Source organism: Tursiops truncatus, chromosome 5, assembly GCF_011762595.2.
Source record: "Tursiops truncatus isolate mTurTru1 chromosome 5, mTurTru1.mat.Y, whole genome shotgun sequence".
Lineage (NCBI taxonomy): Eukaryota > Metazoa > Chordata > Mammalia > Artiodactyla > Delphinidae > Tursiops > Tursiops truncatus.
The window spans coordinates 112,841,625-112,863,166 of record NC_047038.1 but is presented as its reverse complement, the minus strand read 5'-3'; the positions used below and the strand labels follow the sequence as shown (position 1 = coordinate 112,863,166).

At 42.9% G+C, this 21,542-nt stretch overlaps 1 protein-coding gene across 5 annotated transcripts in view; it reads right to left on the bottom strand.

Annotated features, from left to right (window-relative positions):
* The window catches only part of ZNF827 (zinc finger protein 827), a 180,888-nt gene that overhangs the window by 102,227 nt on the left and 57,119 nt on the right, over positions 1–21,542 (bottom strand). For all 5 annotated transcript variants that reach the window (XM_033857322.2, XM_073805520.1, XM_033857323.2 and 2 more), the window contains exon 5: positions 7,008–7,241. In XM_033857322.2, coding sequence (XP_033713213.1) covers positions 7,008–7,241 — 234 coding nt within the window. The remainder of the gene's footprint in view (positions 1–7,007; positions 7,242–21,542) is intronic.

The window sequence follows — 21,542 nt, the reverse complement described above, 5'->3', positions numbered from 1 at the left end:
TCACCGTCATTAGTCATCAGGGAAATGTAAATCAAAATCACAATGAGATACTAGCTCACACCCAGCATGATGGCTATAATAAAAAAGACAGACAATAACAACTTTTGGCAAGGATGTGGAAGAATTCAAACTCCCGTCCATTGCTGTGGGGATATAAAATGGTGCAGCTGCTTTGCGAAACAGCTTGGCAGTTCCTCAAAATGTTAAACGTAGAGTTACCATTTGACCCAGGAATTCCACTTTGAGGTATATACCCAAGAGAAACAAAACATATGTCTACACAAAAACTTCAGATGTCCTTATCAGCAAAAGTTGGGCAACAACCCGAATGTTCAACAATGGATGAATGGATAAACAACATGTGGTATATTCATTTTATACCATGTATAAAATTAGTATTGCATTATTGGTATATCCATTCCAATAATATCCGATGGAATATTATTCAGCCTTAAAAAGGAATAAAGTACTGATGCATGTTACAACATAGAGGAGCTTTGAAAACATTATGCTAAGTGGAAGAAGAGACTTCTTGGGTAATTACATTCATATGGAATGTCTACAATACGAAAATCTATTGAGAGGCAGTAGATTAGGAGCTGGGAGAGTATTTGGTGTAGATGGGAGGTAAAGAGTGAGTGCTAATGGGTATAAAGTTTCTTTTTGCGGGGGATGAAATGTTCTGTAATTAGATGTGGTGATGTTTGCACAACTCTGTCAATATACTAAAAACCACTGAACTGCACACTTTAAATAGGTAAATTTTATGGTATGTGAATTATATCTCAATAAGGATGTTGAGAAAGTGGGATGGTATTTAAAAAAGCAGTCTAGAAGTCCCCTCTGAGACATAACAATCTGAGATATGTGTATATATATATATACATCATTAGAAAATTAGAGTACTGGGTTCAGTAGGTTTCTCCAGGTGCTCAAAAAAAGCTGAAGTGAAGAAAAGCATTTTTCAATTGCAGACTGATTAGACTAGGCCATTTTGACATTTTCATGCTTTCAAATTCCTCAGCACCACCTATTTGACAATGGGATAAATAGACAATATTAATTAAATAAAACACTTTTTTAACTGATGCTTCTAAATTACTCTTTAACTCTTTTATAGTTGGCTAACGTGTCCACCTGTTCACTTTAGGAGTGTGCTAAGCAAGGAGAATCACAGGAACTAGGTAAAACTAGGCCTCCCATGTTCCTTCCACCGTCCAATTAAATAACCCGTAAGTGTGAAGCAGGGAAACGAGAGATGACATGAATATAAACTGAAGACACCTATTTTCCATCCTTGCAGATAATTACTGAAGTCATAGCTTATAAAGTTTGATAGACTACGATTTTCCAAGGGAGAAGTATCAAATAGAACAGTGAATAGTTTGTGCCCTGAGAACTTATTTAGCTAAAATCCCTACTTTATCTCAAGGAATTCTTTAGAATAGCAGAGTCTCTTGTTGGGGCTGAGGGCGGGGAGCTTGTCCCTCCTAAAGGAATGCACACGTTGCCCAGGAATAATCCTGAAATTTAACAGCAAAGCACATGGGAAAAAAGCAGCATTATCTGAGGCTAACAACCATCGCTATCTTGATTTATTAGGTACATGTGCCCTTCTAAAAAAGGTTCCCAGATACCATTATTTCCTAATAAATGAAAAAGAATCTCCACTGAAGACAGATGATTCTTTTTAAAAGGCAAAATGTGCATTTAAGAGAGCTTTCTTCTCTGTCAGTTTCAACCCAAGGCACTCTTTTTTGGATGGACCAAACTTATTTCTCCAATTAACCATTTCCTCAGCACAATGCTTCTCAAAACTTAGCTTTCAGAATCACTTGTAGGGTTATAAAGAACTCGAGAGTTTCAGCTGGGTCCACAGTAAACCTCAAGAATTTGCATCTCTATCACTTCCCTATCTTCTCCAACTCATGCTGATTCTGCTGGTCTGGGGACCACACTTAGAAGCAGGGCCTCAGCACATACAGAGTTGCTGCTGGGTAGGCTGAGTCCTGGCTGGGCAGTCTTCTCCACCAGAAAGGAAAGGCAAGCATCACCCAAAGGCCTAAACACATTTACATTCAATATTTAAATAACAGCAATGACCATAATCTCCTCCTCGAACTTTTGGGGTTAGGACATATTGCTTATCTTCCTGGTCTCACACTACCGTCACTCTTGCCCATCCAAGGTGTGTTTCTGGGGATTCTTCTCCTCCCAGCAATCCTACATGACAGCAGCCACGTCTGCTCAACATGCCCTTATTCGTAGATACAGTGGAAGTTTCCACTGGTAGGCCACAATTGGAGCTGAGGCAATCAGCTGGAATTTGGGATTGGGACTAAGAAATTTCTGTTTAGGGACTTCCTTGGCGGTCCAGTGGTTAAGATTTCGCCTTCCAATGCAGGGGGTGCAGGTTTGATCCCTGCTCAGGGAGCTAAGATCCCACACGTCTCACGGCCAAAAAAGCGAAACATAAAACAGAAGCAGTATTGTAACAAATTCAATAACGACTTTAAAAATGGTCCACATCAAAAAAATCTTAAAAAAAAAAAAGACATTTCTGTTTAGCTGCTCTTTTGAACAGGGGGTATACTCAGAAGCCGATGGCAACTGTCATGTTCCACCATGTGGGCTGGATATCAGAAAACGTCCATCTGTATGTGCAGAGAAGCAGGGATGAGCAGGGACCTCCTGGGCTCCATTCGGTCTTCCAGTCCCTGGCTTCAGTGGAGGCCTGACACCCTGCTGCATCCTTACCTATGCGTTCATTCCAGAAGTTAACCCCAAACCTGCACCTTCTATTAAATTCCTCTTTCCTGCCTAAACTAGCTGGAGAGGATGTGTTACTTACAACCAAAAGGGCCCTAATTAAAACTGTTAACAAAGTCATTCTCTGGGTACCTTTCCTCTCTGCTTCAGTTCACCTCGGAGACTGAATTCACCTTAAAACTTCATCCTAGCCAAGTTACCTGCTTCTAAATATCTCTGCACTAAAGCCCTTTCTTACGTAGGTGATTCCCTGAACCCTACATCACTATGTATTTCAAATCCAGGACCTGCCTGGATTCCTCTACAAGAGGCAATTATAATTTATATTTCTCTCCAAGACTAGGTGGGGATAAATGAATATAAATCAGCAATGAATATAAATCGATGCACTTTCCCTCTGCGAGCACAGAAAAAGGAAAACGCATAGATGTGTTTTGAATCAAGGTCTAATGTGAGGTTTTATTTACCATGTTCGATCAATTTAAATGTTTAATTTTTCATTAATGTTTCTGAATAGCTCCAGCTTTCCAGCTACTTATGTTTTGTGGGATTCATCTTTTTAAATAGCATTCTTATCTACTACTTCTTGGTTCAACCATACATGTGGTACATTTTATACATGCATGACCGAGGTAGAAGAGGGCATTTCTTTGTTTCTTTGAGCGTAGCTACTTCTCTTTTTTTCTTTATTGAGGTATAGTCAATTTACAATATAGCTACTTCTTTTAAAGCACAACAGAGACAGAGCAGATAAAACTCTGGGTCACTTCGAGCATTACGTCACATCTGTGATCACACATTTGTTCTATAAGTTTTCAAAGTCACTAGACGTTGCAAAACCAGAGATTAAGACTGACGTGATTCTCTTAGTCTGTCTGATGTTACCTAGCCTCTCTATTGGACTTCAGAATCTTGGCCTCCTTAAATCAAGCCTTCTGGGAATTATCTTTGGCAAATATACACTTAGCAGAAAAGTCTGATTATCTTGGCTTTCTCATGTCAAGTAACAACAGGTAGTCCCAGACACCCAGTGGTTTCCTTAGAGTGGGTTGCTTTCTTTATGGTAATCAATTTACTTGGCCCAGCTGTCAAGCACTTGACTGCCCAACTGACAACTGGAAATAGGAAGGAAGAAACCTCAGATTTTCCTAAACACACAGTTAATGAAAAATTTCACCTGGTTGTTAACGCATCTGTGTTTTCCCCATAAAACATAAATGTTAATTCGGAAAACAATATGCCTACAGAGGCTTCTCCACCTAGGAAAGTTTCACCTGATATTTGACCTGGCCATGTGCCCAACATCCATCGTGAAGGAGTTAACATAAATGAATTTTAAACCGGAAATGAGGCAGCCAAGTTGTTGACTAGTTTCCTCTTGTTAATTCAAGGAAAAGACTGAAAGGGCCTAAACTACGACAGGTCGTAGCATTGAATCTCAAGGAAATAAGTAAGAGAGATGAAAAATCCTCTTATTCCACATGGTAGCTATTCTTTGGGTCAAAACTGAAAGAAGGAAGAAAAATGTATGAGAATACATGGGACATACTTTTCTCACCTAGCTCTTCCTAACCATATGGATTTTCCCCAGCAGGACAGAAGACCATAAATGAAAATTAGCAAGGCAGGGACTTCCACCCACAGGAATACCTGCATCAGGGCTTTGGGGTATTAGATGGGGAGCAGCCCTGACTACCTGTACAGATGCTTTGAGAAACGCATGACTACTCTTGTCTATACAGAGACAGGAAATAGCATGGAAAGGGGGGCTTCAAGACACTGACAGGTCCTTTCCTCAGATGGCTTTCAGGGCATAAACATGGAAATTGTTAAAATTATAACTTGAGGAAAGACAGCATAGGTGGTTTTTTCCTAACATCTTCCTTCTTCCAAGAGCACCGATCCACCCGTGATTAGAAACCCTAATATCCACTTTAAACCTAATAAAGGGTGAGTCCCCTTTTACCTTGCGGCTTCAGAATGAAAAGACATTTGTTTTTTTTTTAAGTCACATTCCTATTTTTAGGGCTGACTTGGAAACTTCTTCGCAGTTTAGTGACCACAGTCTGCTAGACTGTCGAAGTATGAAGTTCCAAGGGCAAAGCACTGATTGAATGAATTCCATTGCCCTGGATGACTTCTGACTAGACCACAAGCATCTAGAAGGTAGGGTCTGTGATGCATATTTCTTTGACCTAAGTCAAAGCATACGGAATACTGGAAAATTTTTTCAGGGCAAAACAATAATTATCTAGGTCTTCAAACAACTTTTCATTTCCACAGCATGAAGCAGGGCAGATGCCCTTTGGAAACACGACCATGTCATCCATTCAACTATTGCCTTTCTTGTTTTGTTTTTGTGTTTTGTTTTTCTAATTTTTGGTCACGCCACACACCTTGCAGGTTCTTAGTTCCCTGACCAGGGATGGAATCCGTGCCCTCGGCAGTGAAAGCGTGGTGTCCTAACCACCGGACGACCAGGGAATTCCAGATTCAACTACGGTTGAACCCCACAGCACGTGTACTCACTAACACCCAACATAAGCATTTAGAAGAGCCATTGCTGACCACAAATATCATTAAATGTGCATGGCTGCTTAGCTATATTCTATTTTGGGAATCTCTTATTACCTAGGAAATGATTTCATACTTCATTGTCTCAAACTGCATCATCCAAAAGAACCAAGATAAAATGTTTTCCTTCGAGAACATCTTTCCTGAAATCTCATTATTGCATATTATCTTTTGGTGCCACCCTAGTTTCCTCTGCTCACCATGCTGGCTGCACAGTAAACTCTGAAATAGAAATACTGCACACTGGAATCTTACCACCAGGAGGGGATAGGAGTCACTGTTGGAAGAGCGTGAAAGTCTATGTTATGGGAGAAGCCTTAGAGAGCTGTGTAACCTCTCTGAATTGACTGGAAAACCAACAGACAGATTACTGTATGTCACCGAGACCTTTTGACACAGGGGGAGGGTTCAAAGTATGTGGGCTCGAACGTCATTTTTTTCAACTTGCAGCTTTTAGCAATTAGCACAATCTTGCTAAAACTCCCATTTACATAGGAGAAGCTGCGTTATCACTGCGAAGTTTAGAAAAATGGGGCGACAAGGTAACAACTGTATTATGCTTTATCTGTAACAAATCATGTCCCCCGGAGGTTCCAGTGTATTTTAAATTAACGTCAAAGGAAAGAATTCTTCACCCCACCAAATGGCAAATACAGGAATTTCAACTGTTCTAATACAACAACCCTAAGTAAATAATTATTAATTTCTTACTTTCCAACCTACTGGTCAACCAGAAACACAGAATTGCTGATGAAATTACACTGGGAAGGGGTCTCCCTAATACATATCTTGCTTTCATCCTCCAAGCACACCAAGTTACAGAACTGAAAACAGCTTTTGATTCATATTAGTATTTTGAGTAGAGTCTCTAAAAATTATTTTTAAGCAGCAGCGAACTAAGGATGGGATATGACTTGGTAAGTACTATTATTTACATAACTTTTCTTTCCATGTTCTTTTTTTTTTCTTTCTTTCCATGTTCTTAAAGTCATACCTTTGAATTTTAAAACACACTAAATTTCTATCTGTTCTGAAGGGCATGGGGCAGATAGGAGACTGGGTGGGAAAAAATACAAAATACATGAATTTCAAATTATAACCCATTTTGCCAACATTTGATAGGCTGAAATGACATTTGGATACTAATACAAATTATTTGTTTGCCTTAAGAACTTAGATTAATTACTGTAACATTCCATTATGAGATTTTTCTATTTCTAAAATCTTATTGCTATTCTATTGGTACAGAAAAATATTTTTAATGGTTCTTAAAGAATATAGTACAAAAACACCAAACAGTGCAAGGTCCTCTATTAGGAAAGAATGGCTATTTCGATCAATTAACAGAAGTGCTTTGAATGTCATTAGAACCCATTTAAAATTATGACCTACAGCATCTTAGAAAACAGCACTGTTTTCCAACAATTTGCAGGCATAATCAGGAAAGGGGGAGTGTATTTAATAAGACAGGTACACGGCTAACATCCGCAAACAAACTCACACACAACACAGGAATTTTAGCCAAGTAATCCAATCATTCCTGAATTCACTGCAATAATGTGATTTTGCCGCCATCAGGCTGATTATAACCCATGCAGGAAGCAGCCCAGGTGGCTTGCAAGTGACGGTATCAGAATGTGAATATTTTAGAAGAAATCAAGTACCTGATAGTTTCATGAGAAGTTCAGATGCTGCTTTGACTGACATATCCCGCCTTAGTACGTTGCCCTTTGCTTCCTGGGGCTTAAGTGTGTCCTCAGAGATGCTCGGGGCTGGTACTTCAGACTCGGGGCTGAACACATAGTTGGACCGAGGCAACGTGGCACTTAGAGCCTCCTCTTCCTTAGGCTCCTCTTTCACTTTAAAATTAAGATTCATGGGTTCCTTCTGATTTGCAGCTGTCAAAAGAAGAAAAGGATTACACACATATACCTGTATGAAAGGCCAGTCCCACATATACCTGTATGAAAGGCCAGTCCCACATATACCTGTATGAAAGGCCAGTCCCACATATACCTGTATGAAAGGCCAGTCCCACATATACCTGTATGAAAGGCCAGTCCCACTCTTAGCTGCTCCCAACTTAATGAAGTATGTAATGCATGATCATATCTTGCTAACACAGGAGGGACCACAACCCAATCAAAATAGGCTGAGCCCTGAGCACAAAAATACAAGTCACTCCATGAGCGTGGGACTTAGAAGAGTGCGGGCTTCTGAATCTTCGGAACCTATCATATTTTAGGAAGTGCTGCCTCTACAAAGTGTTTGGGCATTTTCTCTGTGGTTTCCAGTGTCTTCTTTCCTGTATACGCTGCTGCCTCTCTGACCTATTAGCACTCTCCCTACCTAATCCTATTATAGAATAATGCTTTCAGACAGTTATTCTGCCATAAAATATCGAATATACACATGAGTCAGGGGCAAAAACCAAAGCAAAAACCTAGAATGCGGTGGTCAGGTGAGGATGGAGAATTTGCCAAAGAGAAAAGCTCAGAATGGAGATATAACACTTTTGCCTTATTATAAGCTGATGCCACTGTCCCACAAACAGTGGGGCATGCACCTGTCATCGTCTTTCTGGTCACTATCTGTAGCCCAAGTTATCTCCGAGTCCACAATGGGCGTTTTTAAGAGAAAAAAATTTTATTTTGGAATAATTTTAGATTTGCAGAGAAGTTGCAAAGAGGGGTCAGAGAGTTCCCATACACCCTTTACTCAGTGGTCCCTAAAGTTAACACCTTACGTAACACATGGAGCATGTGTCAGAATGAAGAAATTCACATTACTATGATCTAAGATCCAAATTTTATTCAGATTTCACCAGTTTTTCCACTAATGTCCTTTTTCCATTTCTAGCATGGTTGGCTGGTGTGGAGTGTGTGGTCAGGGCAGAGCTAACTGGCCTATTATGGGATAGATTCTTTCTGTGGCTTGGCTACACCTTACCAGGCCTTCACTCACTGAGCTACATACTACTTCCTGGTCTTTCTTGGGAAAAACCAAGAAGGAAGACTAGCAGCCGCTTTTCCCACTTGCACTTTCACAGCCATCTTGCCCCTTTAAAGGGCCACATAGTAGGACCTTTAAGTTGGTTAATTTAGGTGTGCTGGTATTTTAAGAAACAAGATCTCATCCTAATACAGAGTTCTTAGAAAAGCTTCTTAGAATGAGCCTTGGGCTTCCCTGGTGGCGCAGTGGTTAAGAATCCGCCTGCCAATGCAGGGGACAAGGGTTCGAGCCCTGGTCCGGGAAGATCCCACATGCCATGGAGCAACTAAGCCCGCGCGCCACAACTACTGAGCCTGCGCCCTAGAGCCCATGAGCCACAACTACTGAGCCCTCACGTCACAACTACTGAAGATCCCACGCCTAGAGCCCGTGCTCCGCAACAAGAGAAGCCACCACAACGAGAAGCCTGCGCACCGCAATGAAGAGTAGCCCCTGCTCGCTGCAACTAGAGAAAAGCCCGCGCACAGCAACAGAGACCCAGTGCAGCCAAAAATAAACAAATAAAAATAAATAAATAAATTTATATATAAAAAAAAGAATGAGCCTTAAGCCCACTCTTGCTTAACAACAACAACGACAAAAAGGATGAAAATAAAGCCCCAAAGGGTATGCCTATCAACCCCCTGCCCACCATCTACCTCCAGCCAATACATAGACACAAAGTCCTTTCTTTATACCTTACGCCCTTCTAAGGATATCCCTGCTGGAGTCACAAGTTCACACAGACCAGCATATTTGGGAACTGGACCCCAGAGGGCTAACGTGACACTTGGTCGTTTTACTACCAGAAAGATGAAGAGCTGAGACTAGAACCCACGTGCACAGGCTGCCCACCCTGTGTCCCCTGCCTAGCTCCACTACACCACTCCTCCATCTCTGGTCCCTGTGTTATAACAACACCTGAATGGAACTTCACCTTCAAGTCTTTGCTAAAATACCACCTTCTCAATGAAGACCGCGACCATCCTGATCAAAACTGCGACGCCCACCCCACAGTACCCGCAGTCCCCCAAACTCTCTTACCCTACTCTAATTTTCCTTTTTTTTTTTTTATTTATTCATTTATTTATTTGGCTGCATCGGGTCTTTGTTGCGGCATGCGGGGTCTTTCGATGCTGAGCGTAGGCTCTCTAGGTGTGGCACGTGGCTCCGGAGCACGTGGGCTCAGTAGTTGTGGTGCGCGTCTTAGTTGCCCTGCGACGTGTGGGATCTCAGTTCCCTGACCAGGGATCGAACCTGTGTCCCCTGCATCGGAAGGCAAAGTCTTAACCACTGGACTGCCGGGGAAGTCCGTAATTTTCCTTTTTATCCAAAATACTTATCACCAGAAAACGTCTTGTTATGGATTGAATTGTGTCTGCCCCACCTCCCCAAATACAAATGTTGAAGCCCTAACCCTCACTGGGACTGTATTTGGAGATAGGGAGAAAATTAGGTTAAACGAGGCCATCAGGGTGTGGCCCTAATCCAATATGACTGGTGTCCTGAGAATAAGAGAGACACAGAGGATGTGCAAACACAGAGGAAAGACCATGTGGGGACAGAGCAAGAAGGAAGCCATCTTCAAGCCAAGGAGAGGCCTCAGGAGAAACCAAACCTGTCAGCACCTTGATCTTGGACCTCCAGCCTCCAGAACGGTGAGAAATACATTTCTATTGTTTAAGCCACCCAGTCTGTGGTATTTCGCTACGACAGCCCCAAAGACTAATGCATACTACATAATTTTCTTATTTATTATGTTATGGTCTATTCCTTCAACTCAAAGGTAGGCTTCATGAAGGCAATAATCTCTGTTTTAACTCTGATGTGTCTCGAGTCCCTAGAACTGGGCCTGGCACGTAGCAGGAGCTCAACATATATTTGTTGAATAAATAAAATAGGTTGGTCACAAATCAGTGACATCTGTTGGCACTCCATTATTACCTGTGGTAAACAAAAGCTACAAATCCCAAAATATTCCACCAAAGGCAATCGGAAGTGCTTTCCTCAAGTCTGATCATGAGATTGGGGATAAGACCTTCCAGATAAAGTTAAAAGCTCTGCTACTACACCACAGCGCTTACTGAGGTGTCTCTGAATGATCACTTGGACTCTGGCATTACTAAAGGAGGAACCCAGAAAAATCTCAAGGAAAGTGCTGAAAATCTAGCCCTCTGGGGACAGTGCCATTGGCATCTGAGCCCAAGGGAACAAAGACAGTGTCTAGAGCAATCTTCAAGCAGGTATTTTGGGCCTCTGCAGAAGGTAGCTCCCAAGAGGATTCTGTTTATCTAGCACATTTCTCCCCTTTCAACCACTTCCAGAGGGAGGGAGTCGTTGCTGTCCACCTCCTAAAGCTGTTCTCACCCTAAGCCTTTCTTCCAGAATCCTTCATAAAACCCTTTCCAAGAGCATCCTAAGTTAGTCACGATAGAGTAATTAAATGGTGTGCTGTCGGGGACTTCCATGGCGGTCCAGTGGTAAAGGATCTGCCTTCCAATGCAGGGACACAGGTTCCATCCCTGGTCGAGGAACCAAGATCCCACATGCTGCGGGGCAACTATGCTCACGTACCACAACTACTGAGCTCGTGTGCCTCAACTAGAGAGCCTGCATGCCACAAACTACAGAGCCCACGCTCTCTGGAACCCGTGCGCCATAACTAGAGAGAGAAAACCTGCACACCACAACTAGAGAGACGCCTGTGCGCCACAATGAAAGATCCCGCATGCTGCAACTAAGACCCAACGCAGCCAAAAAAATAAAGAAAATTTTAAAAAATAATAATAATAAAAAAAATGGTGTGCTTTCTATTAAGTCTTTAATTTTGATTCTTTGGGTAGGAACAATATAAAGTGAATGGTTATATATTTTTAAAAATGCTTCAGGCTTGCATCTTTTATTTTTGAAACTTTAAAAAATTCTAAGGTGAGCCTAGGAAAGAGATAAGAAACTACTGAGGCCCTGGAAGCAAATCCTAACTGCTGGAGAGGGCAACCATGAAGCCAATGCTCTCTGAAGATATAAGTAGCTTCTGGGGGCATTAGTCAGAATATGTGCTACATAAGACTTAAGAAAAAAAAAAAAGATATTTGGCATTATTAGTACAACCCAGATTTAACAGAACTGTAATAAGACACTTTTAAAAAATAATAGGCAAGCTGTATGTTGCTGTTTTATAAATTTGCAAGGTACTTCATACCTGGTTTTCATTCTGACAATGTCAAGAATGGCATAAAACTAGTAATGTGCTAGGGAAATGTAAATATGGCTAATGACATATCAAAAAATATCTGGGAAACACTCATTTGTCCAAGTTTTAGTTTCCAAACATTTGGATCTAAATAGATGATGTAAAAATAGCAATAAGAAGGCTACCCTGCTTTTTTTCAATTACCAGAAATATTTACACTGAGAATAGTGCATAAAGCCCTATATTTTAAAATTAATATGACTGCATAATTGCCATCTTTTTTAATTTATCTTAATTAAAAAAATTGTTTTTCTACAGGGAAAGGTGAAACTAAAGTTGTTTTCTCTTTGGGGAAATTGCTAAGAGAAAAGCAGTAATTTATGACTCACTGCCTGGTCTTTACTTCATTCTTACCACTAACAAGAAGATCTGTGCACGTATGGAATTCAGTTTGTAAAGGACTTTTCACAGCAAGTACCTTGACTTCCGTTTATGTATCGTCAAGCTTCCAGACACTCCACTTAACTCAGTGAGGAAGTCCCACTAACCAAGAGGTCCCTTCTCTCACTGTTCAAACATTTTGCGACCTGAGAAAATTACGATTAAAAATTATGTACATCTGTAAGTCCATGTGCTCGATGGAGTTGGGCTGCCATTGAAAGGAAACAAATCAGCTTTTTCTAAATCAGGATTTAGAAAGGATTCAAGACAAAGGCTAATATGCGAAAGGAACGGGAAAGCCACTGGGATAAAATGATTCCAAGTTTCTAATTCTAATAGGCCAGCATTAATGAGTTGTAAAAGGAACCCGTCTTTCCGGCGAGGTGTCCTCAGTACACTTCGAGATTCTGTCTAAGCCCCTCTCATCCCCACCCCCAGGACAATGCTGTATAACTTCCTTAAAGACCATTATTTGCTTCAATAACGCACACAACTAGCATTTGAATAGTTATACAGGAATTGATCCTTCCATCAACCACAGGAGACAGGCATTGTTACTACCTTCATCTTGCAGGAGAAGGAACTAAGGTCCCAAGAGGTTAACAGACTGACTTCTCCAAATCAGAGACACTGGACTTCAGGGTTTCTGGCTGAAAACGCACCCAAGCGCTCTCCTTTCTCTCCAAGATAGTCCAAGCGCCTTTAAGAAGGAAACTAACTCAAGCAGTTGCACTGTGGACTCTGGGCAGAAGTGATACGGTGTGAACTAAGTATCGTGAACGAGAAATGAGGAAGGGTGGCGTGTAACCTGAAGGAAAGGCATGTTTTCTGGTAGGGAAGAATTTTATGAAGATCTAAGAGGGTGGAAGAGAAAGAAGGGACTGCGACATGACTGTTCTGCTTTGTCTGTTTCCTCTGGGGAAGGAAAACGACACTTTCCTTGAGTTTAATAAGACCGAGCTCTCTTTCAGTTCAGAGTCTGCTGAACTGGTACATGAAAAAGCTAGGCCATTGAGAATTTTACTTACTAGCTCCCCCTAAAGCAGAGCCAATGACCCTTGGACCTGGAACGGACCGCAGATTTGGTGGTTTTCAAACAGTGTCCCAAGGAACCAACCCTAGGATAAGTTTCTGGGGTTCCAATAAATGTCGGTTTCCAATGTAAGCTTTTAAAATTATTGAAACTAATTTAAAACTTTAAAATGTGGACCCTCAGCTCTGTTATATATAAAATGTCAACTCACTGGAAACCACTGATGGGTTAACTTGAGTTAACAAGTTAATTCAGTTTTGTGTATCACTTGTGATGCAGTTCTCCCTGCCTCTTAGGAGTGACAGAGTTCTAGTAATGTGTCATTAATAAGGAAGTGCTTGGCTATACACTAATCTTTCCAAAAATTCAGGACTGTGCATGTTAAAACTGTACAGTTATGGTACGACTAGAGTCTATAGGTATGCCTCAAATCAGGCTTTCTCAACCTCAGCACCACTGACATTCTAGGCTGGGTAATTTGCTGTGGGTGACCGTCCTGCAAACGGTAGGACGCTTAGGAGCATCCCTGGTCTCTACCTACTAGATGCCAACAGCACTTCCCAGTCGTGGAAACAAAAGTTTCTCTAGACATTGCCTTACTCTCCCCTGAGCACGCCTCTGGTTGAGGACCACTGCCTTAAATTAGGTGCCAGGGTAGTTTCAAGCGTATCTGCTTTGGTGAAGCTTCTGATCGTGGCTAACAGCCACACAGAAATATGTAGATAGACACATATTTGGTTCTGTTATTTATAGAGCACAAAATATGGGCCAGGGAGTATGCTGTTTCCTTGGATTAATTTATCTGATCCTCTCAACGACCCTCTGAAGTAGTTACTATCATTATCTCCATCTTGTGGGTGAAGAATCTGAAACTAGCAAGATTAAATAAACTTCCAAATAACGGTTAACTGAGTGATAACCAAGTAGCTAAAATAGAATTATCGATGGCTTTAGTACCTGCTGAAAGTTTGGGGTGCTTTTGTCTGCCCTTTATTATGATAAGGAATAAGGGCAATTGCTAAATGTTGTCAGCTTTGAAGCAAAAACTTTTTATTATTGTACTCTTCTTTCAAGCAGCTGAATACATTTAACTAAAGGGATCCTGAGATTACAAGGTGAATTGTTAAAAATCTTATCTCATTTGCCACAATGTCCCTGTGTAAATGGTATTTCTTGAAGCTGCAATCAGCAAAATAAATTTAGAAATACACTAGATGCTTATACTGCTGTAAGACCTCATCTTAGCATAACACTAATTTCATGTGTGTGGGAGTATCACTTAGCAACTTTTTTCTAATCGCTGGACTTTTAAAATAAATAAATATAATACATGAGAACCTAAAAACTAAAGTTAAATTTAAAAATACATTAAACTACATCTTCTTCGTGTTTTGTATATTGAGTCTGCCCTTAAGATTTTGTTTGGGAAAAAATGGGTTTCATGTTTGAAAACCAACCAACAAAATGAAAACCATTACTGTTTTCCACTCCCTTATTTTACAATAAGAAAACACAGTCTCGGAGAATGATATGACCTTTCTAAAACCACACAGCTCATTCATGATAGAATCAGAGTCAGAGCTCAACTCTCCAGATTACAAACCAGGGCTGTTATAACTACCCAAGGTCCCTTGTAAGTGTATGTAAGGATGTATGATCCGTCTGGGGACCTGGGATTTTTTTGACAACTTGATGCACTTTGGGTGAGAAGAAAATAAATTGCCTTCAGAAATCATAAGGAAAGTCGAGATTTCATTAAATAATAATTAATAACAGTGAAGCCTATTATATTCAAATAGAAAGTTTAAAACATTAGCTAAATATTTTCAAACCTTGCTCTCTCATAAGGTAAACTACTTAATTGGCCTTAAGTAGTTTTATACTTAGTGTTTAGCGGAGTTTTAACCATCTTATATTTCTCATTATATTTCATTATATCTTTCATCCGCACCTGAGCTAATCCTTGGTCACATTTCAGTGTCTGTGTCTGCAGACTAGGGCCGCGCAGGTCCCCTGTGACAGCTACTGAGATTATAGACAGAGCGACAAAGGGAAGACAAAAGAGCCTTTGGAGCAGGGAGGGTAATAACGATAAGCAGCGCCACCGAACTTTAAAATAAATAAATAAGGCTTTTCTCCGTGAACGAAACTACTAGAAGCCGCACATAATAAGCAAGAGCAGCTATCTGCTGGAATCCACTTAACAGACAGGATATCTCCCTTGTCAAAAGCAGGAAGGACCAGTCCTGGAAAACCGATCAAGCCTCTAGCCGGGAGGAGAGGGGAGAGAAAACTGCATTTGAAATTCACGCTATTAACACATCCAAAGAATGAGCTGTAGGAACAGCCGTGGAGTGATTTGCATGTAAGAACAGCTTGAGGTGACTTGAGACTGGAAAAAAAGAAAGCCTAAAGATTGGATCATATATTTCCAACACTCTTCAGGGAAGTCAGTGACCATCTGCCCCAAATGACATCTGCTCTTGATCGTTACACTTGTCATTTTAAATGACTGTACTGACATTCTGGTTCATACATTGGTATTTTAATGTGTTTTTGTCTTTGTGGAGCACCCAGTGAGTCTGAGGCACTCTGGGCGTTGCAAGGAGACTGCAAAATGGTCCTCATGGTCCCTTCTGCCTGCAAACCCACCCCTTTTGCCATGTGACTCCACGGCTTTTCCCATCAAGAGGTGGAGCAGATTATCCCACCCTTTGAATCTGGGTTGAAGTGGCTGGATTTGGTCACTGGAAGGTGGTGGAAGTGATGCCGCTGGACCAGCTTTGAGCCCAGCCTCCTGGAGCACTTCTGCTCTCTCCTTTGGAAGCCAGCTGCCATGTGGGCGAGCCCAGGCTAACACACTGAAGGATGGGACACCCTGGGGGACAGAAAGAAGCCCTCCCAGCTGGGACCCACGTAGACCAGCCATGCCCTGGCAACCTGGCAAGGTGCTGCAGATGGATGAGTCAGCCCAGAAGAGACCAGGAAAAGCACACCAGTCAGCCATGCCCAACTGCCAGTCCCCAAACTCGTAAGCTAAGTAAATGGCTATTGTGTTGAGCTGCTAAACTGTGGACCGGTTTGTTACTTAACTCCCTGTGTGACCGACTCTAGTTCCTAGATTTGGCCCCAGAAGCTGAGGTCCCGGCCAACGCCAAGGTGCTCACACCCTTTGAGGCTCCCTTTGAACAGCCTGTTTTCTTCCCATGGACCACCTCTTTCTTCCGTACTCTTTATGGCACTAGGAGCTGGTTGTGACTTTGTAAATCTTTTTTTTTAAAGTTAAATCTTTATTTATTTATTTTTGGCTGCGTTGGGTCTTGGTTTCTGTGCGAGGACTTTCTCTAGTTGCGGCAAGCGGGGGCCACTCTTCATCGCGGTGCGCGGGCCTCTCACTATCGCGGCCTCTCTTGTTGCGGAGCACAGGCTCAGCAGTTGTAGCTCACGGGCCCAGTTGCTCCGCGGCATGTGGGATCTTCCCAGACCAGAGCTCGAACCCATGTCCCCTGCATTGGCAGGCAGATTCTCAACCACTGCACCACCAGGGAAGCCCTTTAAATCTTTTTTAAGTGAAGTAATACCACATCCTCTGAAAACCTGCCTCCCAGAGTGTATATGACTAATGGAATACCTTTCTTATCATCTACCACAGAATACATTGTGGATGATACAAAGATAAGGACATTATAAAGGAAACATCATCCCCTGCCGCTGCCCCTCCCCCCCCCCCTTAGCAATCTGAAACATAGTTGAAGAGGCAAGGCTAAGACACGAGCAGTAATGCAAGGATCAACGTGGATGTTAAGATTCTAAGTATCACTGGAGCAGGCAGTAGCAGTGGATATCACAGCAATAAGGGGCAATGTTGCTAGAAATTCTCTACAAAGATACAGAACCACTGGGGGTCAGAGGTGCATTAAACTAGTTATTTTGTGGGGTTTTTTGGGCCACACCGCACAGCATGAGGTATCTTCGTTCCCCGACCAGAGATCGAACCTGTGCCCTCTGCAGCGGAAGCGCAGAGTCCTAACCACTGGACCGCCAGGGAAGTCCCTAGTTATTTTGGTTTAAATAACATTATTAATTCTTTTTAGAACCCCCCTCCCCCATTTTACCTAACAGGAGGAAGATTTATGGAACTCCATGGTTCCAGTGACCGGACTCCTGGAACATGAGGGAAGGCAGGTAAATGGAAATGGGGGGCAGGGGGAGTGAGTACCAGCTGGTGAAGACTCAGCATTTTTCTTGAGAGGAGTGGGGATACCATTACTCAGGAGAAGGAAGCCAGGCAGGAGCACAACCTGATGCCAGAGGTATCAGAAGAGTCCATTTACACCTTGGAAGCCTGGCGGAGGGGAGGGAGGGTCCTGGGGTGGAGGAAGCATCCGGGAGAGAGCTGGTGGGCCAGGAAAGGCCGCCCTCGAGGGATGGATTGTGGGTGTATTTTGAAGACACACAAAAATTTAACCAGATTAGTGACTGAATTAGCATGCATTAAAAACGATGTCATGGTTTGAAGCCAAGGAAAATAAACAGTGAAGCAGACGGAGGTCAAAAGACAGTTCACTCAATTGACAAAAAAAAAAAAATATTAGGTAATAGCTTATTAAGTGGTTAGGAGCCAAGATTCACAGTTAGGCAGCGCTGAATCTCTGCTCTACCCCTCGGTCGCCGAAACCTACTAAGCCTCAGCTTCCTCATCTATGAAATAGGTTTAACATTAACAGGGCTGTTGGGAGGGTTAACTGAGAAATTACATCAAGTTGTTGGCACCGCCCCTGGCTCACTGGAAACCCATTTGATTAGTAATAAGGTAAGGCTCAGGATAACAATAGTAGAAGTTGTAACAGCAGTAACAACAGTAGTGAGTGGAAGAAAATGTACTTCTGAGGGAAGGAAGAAAATGACCTGGATTCAGTTGTGCAGAAACATAGAGTTTGAACCATTTTCCCAAGAGTCTATCAAGATTAAACAACCACTGTGCGGACAATTCTGGAATGAGATGAGCTCAATCCAGCACGGTGAGGAAAGAAACGTCTGGATTCCAGTGGCAACCCTTCTAACACTACTGACTTCCAGTCTTGGTTTCCTCAACTACATGCTTGTTACGAGCCATTGAAGACACACGGTAACTGGCTTTACTGTTACTACTCTATCTGCACTAAGCAATGCCTGAAAAGCCCACAAGTATGAGCACAACTTCCGGTGGCATCTAACATACGACGTTCAGAGAATGGCTCCCTTGCTGGGGACTCTGACTCTACAAAAACAAGGGCAGAGAACAGAGCTAACTTCCAGTTTCACCACTTCCTTACTTTGTGATTTGGGGGAGGGGATGCTGGAGCCTGGCTGCCTGGATTAGAATCCCAGTCCCACCATTATTAGCTGTGTAAACGTGGGCAAGTTTCTTAACCTCTCTGTTTTCATCTGTGCAATGGGAATACCAACAGTATCTTCCTCTCGGGTTGTTATGAAGTTCAAACGGGTTAAACAGCAAGGAGCAGGCACTATGTAAGTGATTGTTAAGGAAAAATCATAAACAATGAGTCAGTGTCACAAAGTCTCCATCCCTGGAGGCCTGAGCACGTGAGTGTGTCACTCCAGGTCCCACTTTCTTGTTACGCCACCTGCTCCCTTCTGTGACTCAGATCAGCCCTCAGCCCGTGGAGTAGCAAGTCACTGAAAAACAGGAAAGAGTCACACTCTCCCTCTCCTACGGATCACCCACCAGGTTCGGTAAATCCAGGATTTCAATAGGACATTCGGGCTGCCTGCACACATGAGGGCCCACAACGTGGCTTCTGACACCAGGAATTTTAGTCAAGTGATCAGTGAGTGCCCATCATGAGAAAAGCCAGGCAGGGTTAGAAGAGGGCCCAACTGAAGATACAGAGGAAGACTGCCAAAAATAAACCCACTGGGGGAAGGCACACTTGGGCGTGGGGAGGGCCCCAGCTAATGGCACCAAAGCCTGAGGGCGTGAATGGCGGAAGGCCAGCACTTCCTTGGTAGAAGGATGCTAAGATGTCTGACAGAAAGCCAATCAGAGCCATCCGGTAATAAGGATGCCTAGTTAACGGGCGTCTCCCGGCCCCCTCCTTCTTCAGCAGCACAAACAAAGGTATCACAGGATAAGGAGCTGCCCTTTACAGACAAACCGTAACTACAGATGCATAACATTATGGGAAAGAGATGAAGGTGGCAGAACAAAGGCCCACGGGAAACCGCAAGATACAACACAAACATGCACCAGCTCCCCTTCGTTTATTCAAGAGAACCTTTGCCATTTTACCGCTGAGCTCCTAACACATTCGAAACAATTCAGCTTGGACCCATTTGCAAGTCACTGTTTTCCGAAGTCCACCTCTCACGGTTAAGATGTTTCGGCCCCAATTTTATGAAATTAATAGAATATGGGAGACAGGATACATTTTTTGGGCCAGTTTCCAAACTAAAAATAGTTGAAATGACTTGTATCTTTTATTTTCAAAAAACCAAGTACAAAAAGATAAAAAGATATTCCCAGCCAACAACTGAGGTGCCAAGTTTCTGTCAACTGCTTGGTTCTAATTTGGAGAGTTAGACTTAAATGTGATATCTTGAAAAGTGTAGTTTTCAGAAAGAGAAATGATGTAAGCCCACAGCAGGCAACTTTTAATCAGGCGTCTAATGATGATACTCCCAGTTCCTAGATGTTCTAGATGAGTCTCGAGACTTTCTAATTCTAACTGGAGAACATCAAGATGCTTCTTTTAATTCTCCTGTCATGTGGCTCCACGAGGGAAAACATGGGGCTGAATGACCATGACTCACCCAGGCCTCCAGTTCATGTTAACCTTGACCTATAGTGAATGCCTCAGACCCATCCCAAACCACCAGGCACCTTTTCATGGTCTTGGATAGAAAGTGAGGGAAGAGAGTTGCACTGAAAAACTATAGGTGCACTGAAAAAACAACAAACACAAAAACAGGTACCAAATTTATCTTCCACATCAGTGGTCCTTAGTCCTGGCTGCATTTTAGAATCGTTTGAGGATTTTAAAGAAAACACCAATGTCTAGGGACTTCCCTGGTGGTCCAGTGGTTAAGACTTTCACTGCAGGGGGCGCAGGTTCAATCCCCGGTTGGGGAACTAAGATCCCGCATGTCACGCAGTGTGGCCAAAAAAAAAAGAAAAGAAAAAGAAAACACCAATGTCTAGGTCTAGGTCCTATCCTAGACCAATTGAATCATAATTTCTGGCAGTGGGGTTGGACCCTGGCATTTAAAAAAAAAAAAAAACTCCCCAGGTAAGTCTAATGTTAGTCAAGGTGAGAACTGCTACTGGATAAAGGAGAGAAGGCACAGAAACAGTAGGAATTTAATCTCCTCTCCCCTGCATAGCCCCAGTCACGCGGCTACTGAATCCCTTGCCCTGACATGCGACAGTCTGCATCTGCCTTTTGGCTCTCAAGAAAGATCGATGCAAATATGCAGGGCTGCAGCCCTCAAAGGCCTGCCTCCTAGGCTGAAACTTGGAGCAGAGTTTGCAAAATTATCTTTTCCAACAGCCCAGAAAGCCAGCAGCAGGGACTGTCCCATCCTCTTCCCTGAATCAATTATGGTGCTGAGCCTGGAAAACCTTGGTCCTAGGGAACAAGGCTAATCTTGAAGGACGAAGGAATGTTAAGTGTGGGCTCAGGCAGAAGAAGAGTAGACGGTTCGGGGAAGGGGTTTGATTTCACAATCACAGACACTAGGAAACCTCAAAACGGGGGTAGGGAGGGAAGGATTTAGAGTCCTTTTAAAAGAAGATTCCAGGGCTTCCCTGGTGGCGCAGTGGTTAAGAATCTGCCTGCCAATGCAGGGGACGAGGGTTTGAGCCCTCTGCTGGGAGGATCCCACATGCTGTGGAGCAACTAAGCCCGTGCGCCACAACTACTGAGCCTGCGCTCTAGAGCCCGCGTGCCACAACGACTGAAGCCCGTGCACCTAGAGCCTCTGCTCCTCAGCAAGAGAAGCCACCGCAGTGAGAAGCCCGCGCACCGCAACGAAGGGTAGCCCCCTCTCGCCGCAACTAGAGAAAGTCTGCGCACAGCAACAAAGACCCAACGCAGCCATAAATAAATAAAATAAATTAAAAAAAAAAATAGTAAGCATCCTTTACACATTTATAAGGTTTAAAAAAAAAAAAGAGGATTCCACCAGTGATTTTTAATCCAGTGGGAGCAAGAAAGACTCCCCTTAATCACCAAGCAAGAAAGAATCAAGTGTTTTCCATCTCTCTTTTGGAAACAAGAAGGTATGGACACGCTTGAATTTGCCACTGTGCTCCGGTTCTGCAGACTGTGATGTGGCTGGCACAGAGACTCCCAGCCCCCGTGTCCACAAACAGCTGCACCCTAGAGTCCCAGCAGGTGCACACACAGAGCCCAGCTCAAAAATTCATGGCAAGAACAATGGCGCCGTTATGATGCCTAGGGACAAGGCCTGATGCTAACCCGACATCTGATAAGGGAAAGAGCTAGAAACTCAGGCACAGCTCCCCGGGATCTGGCCTTG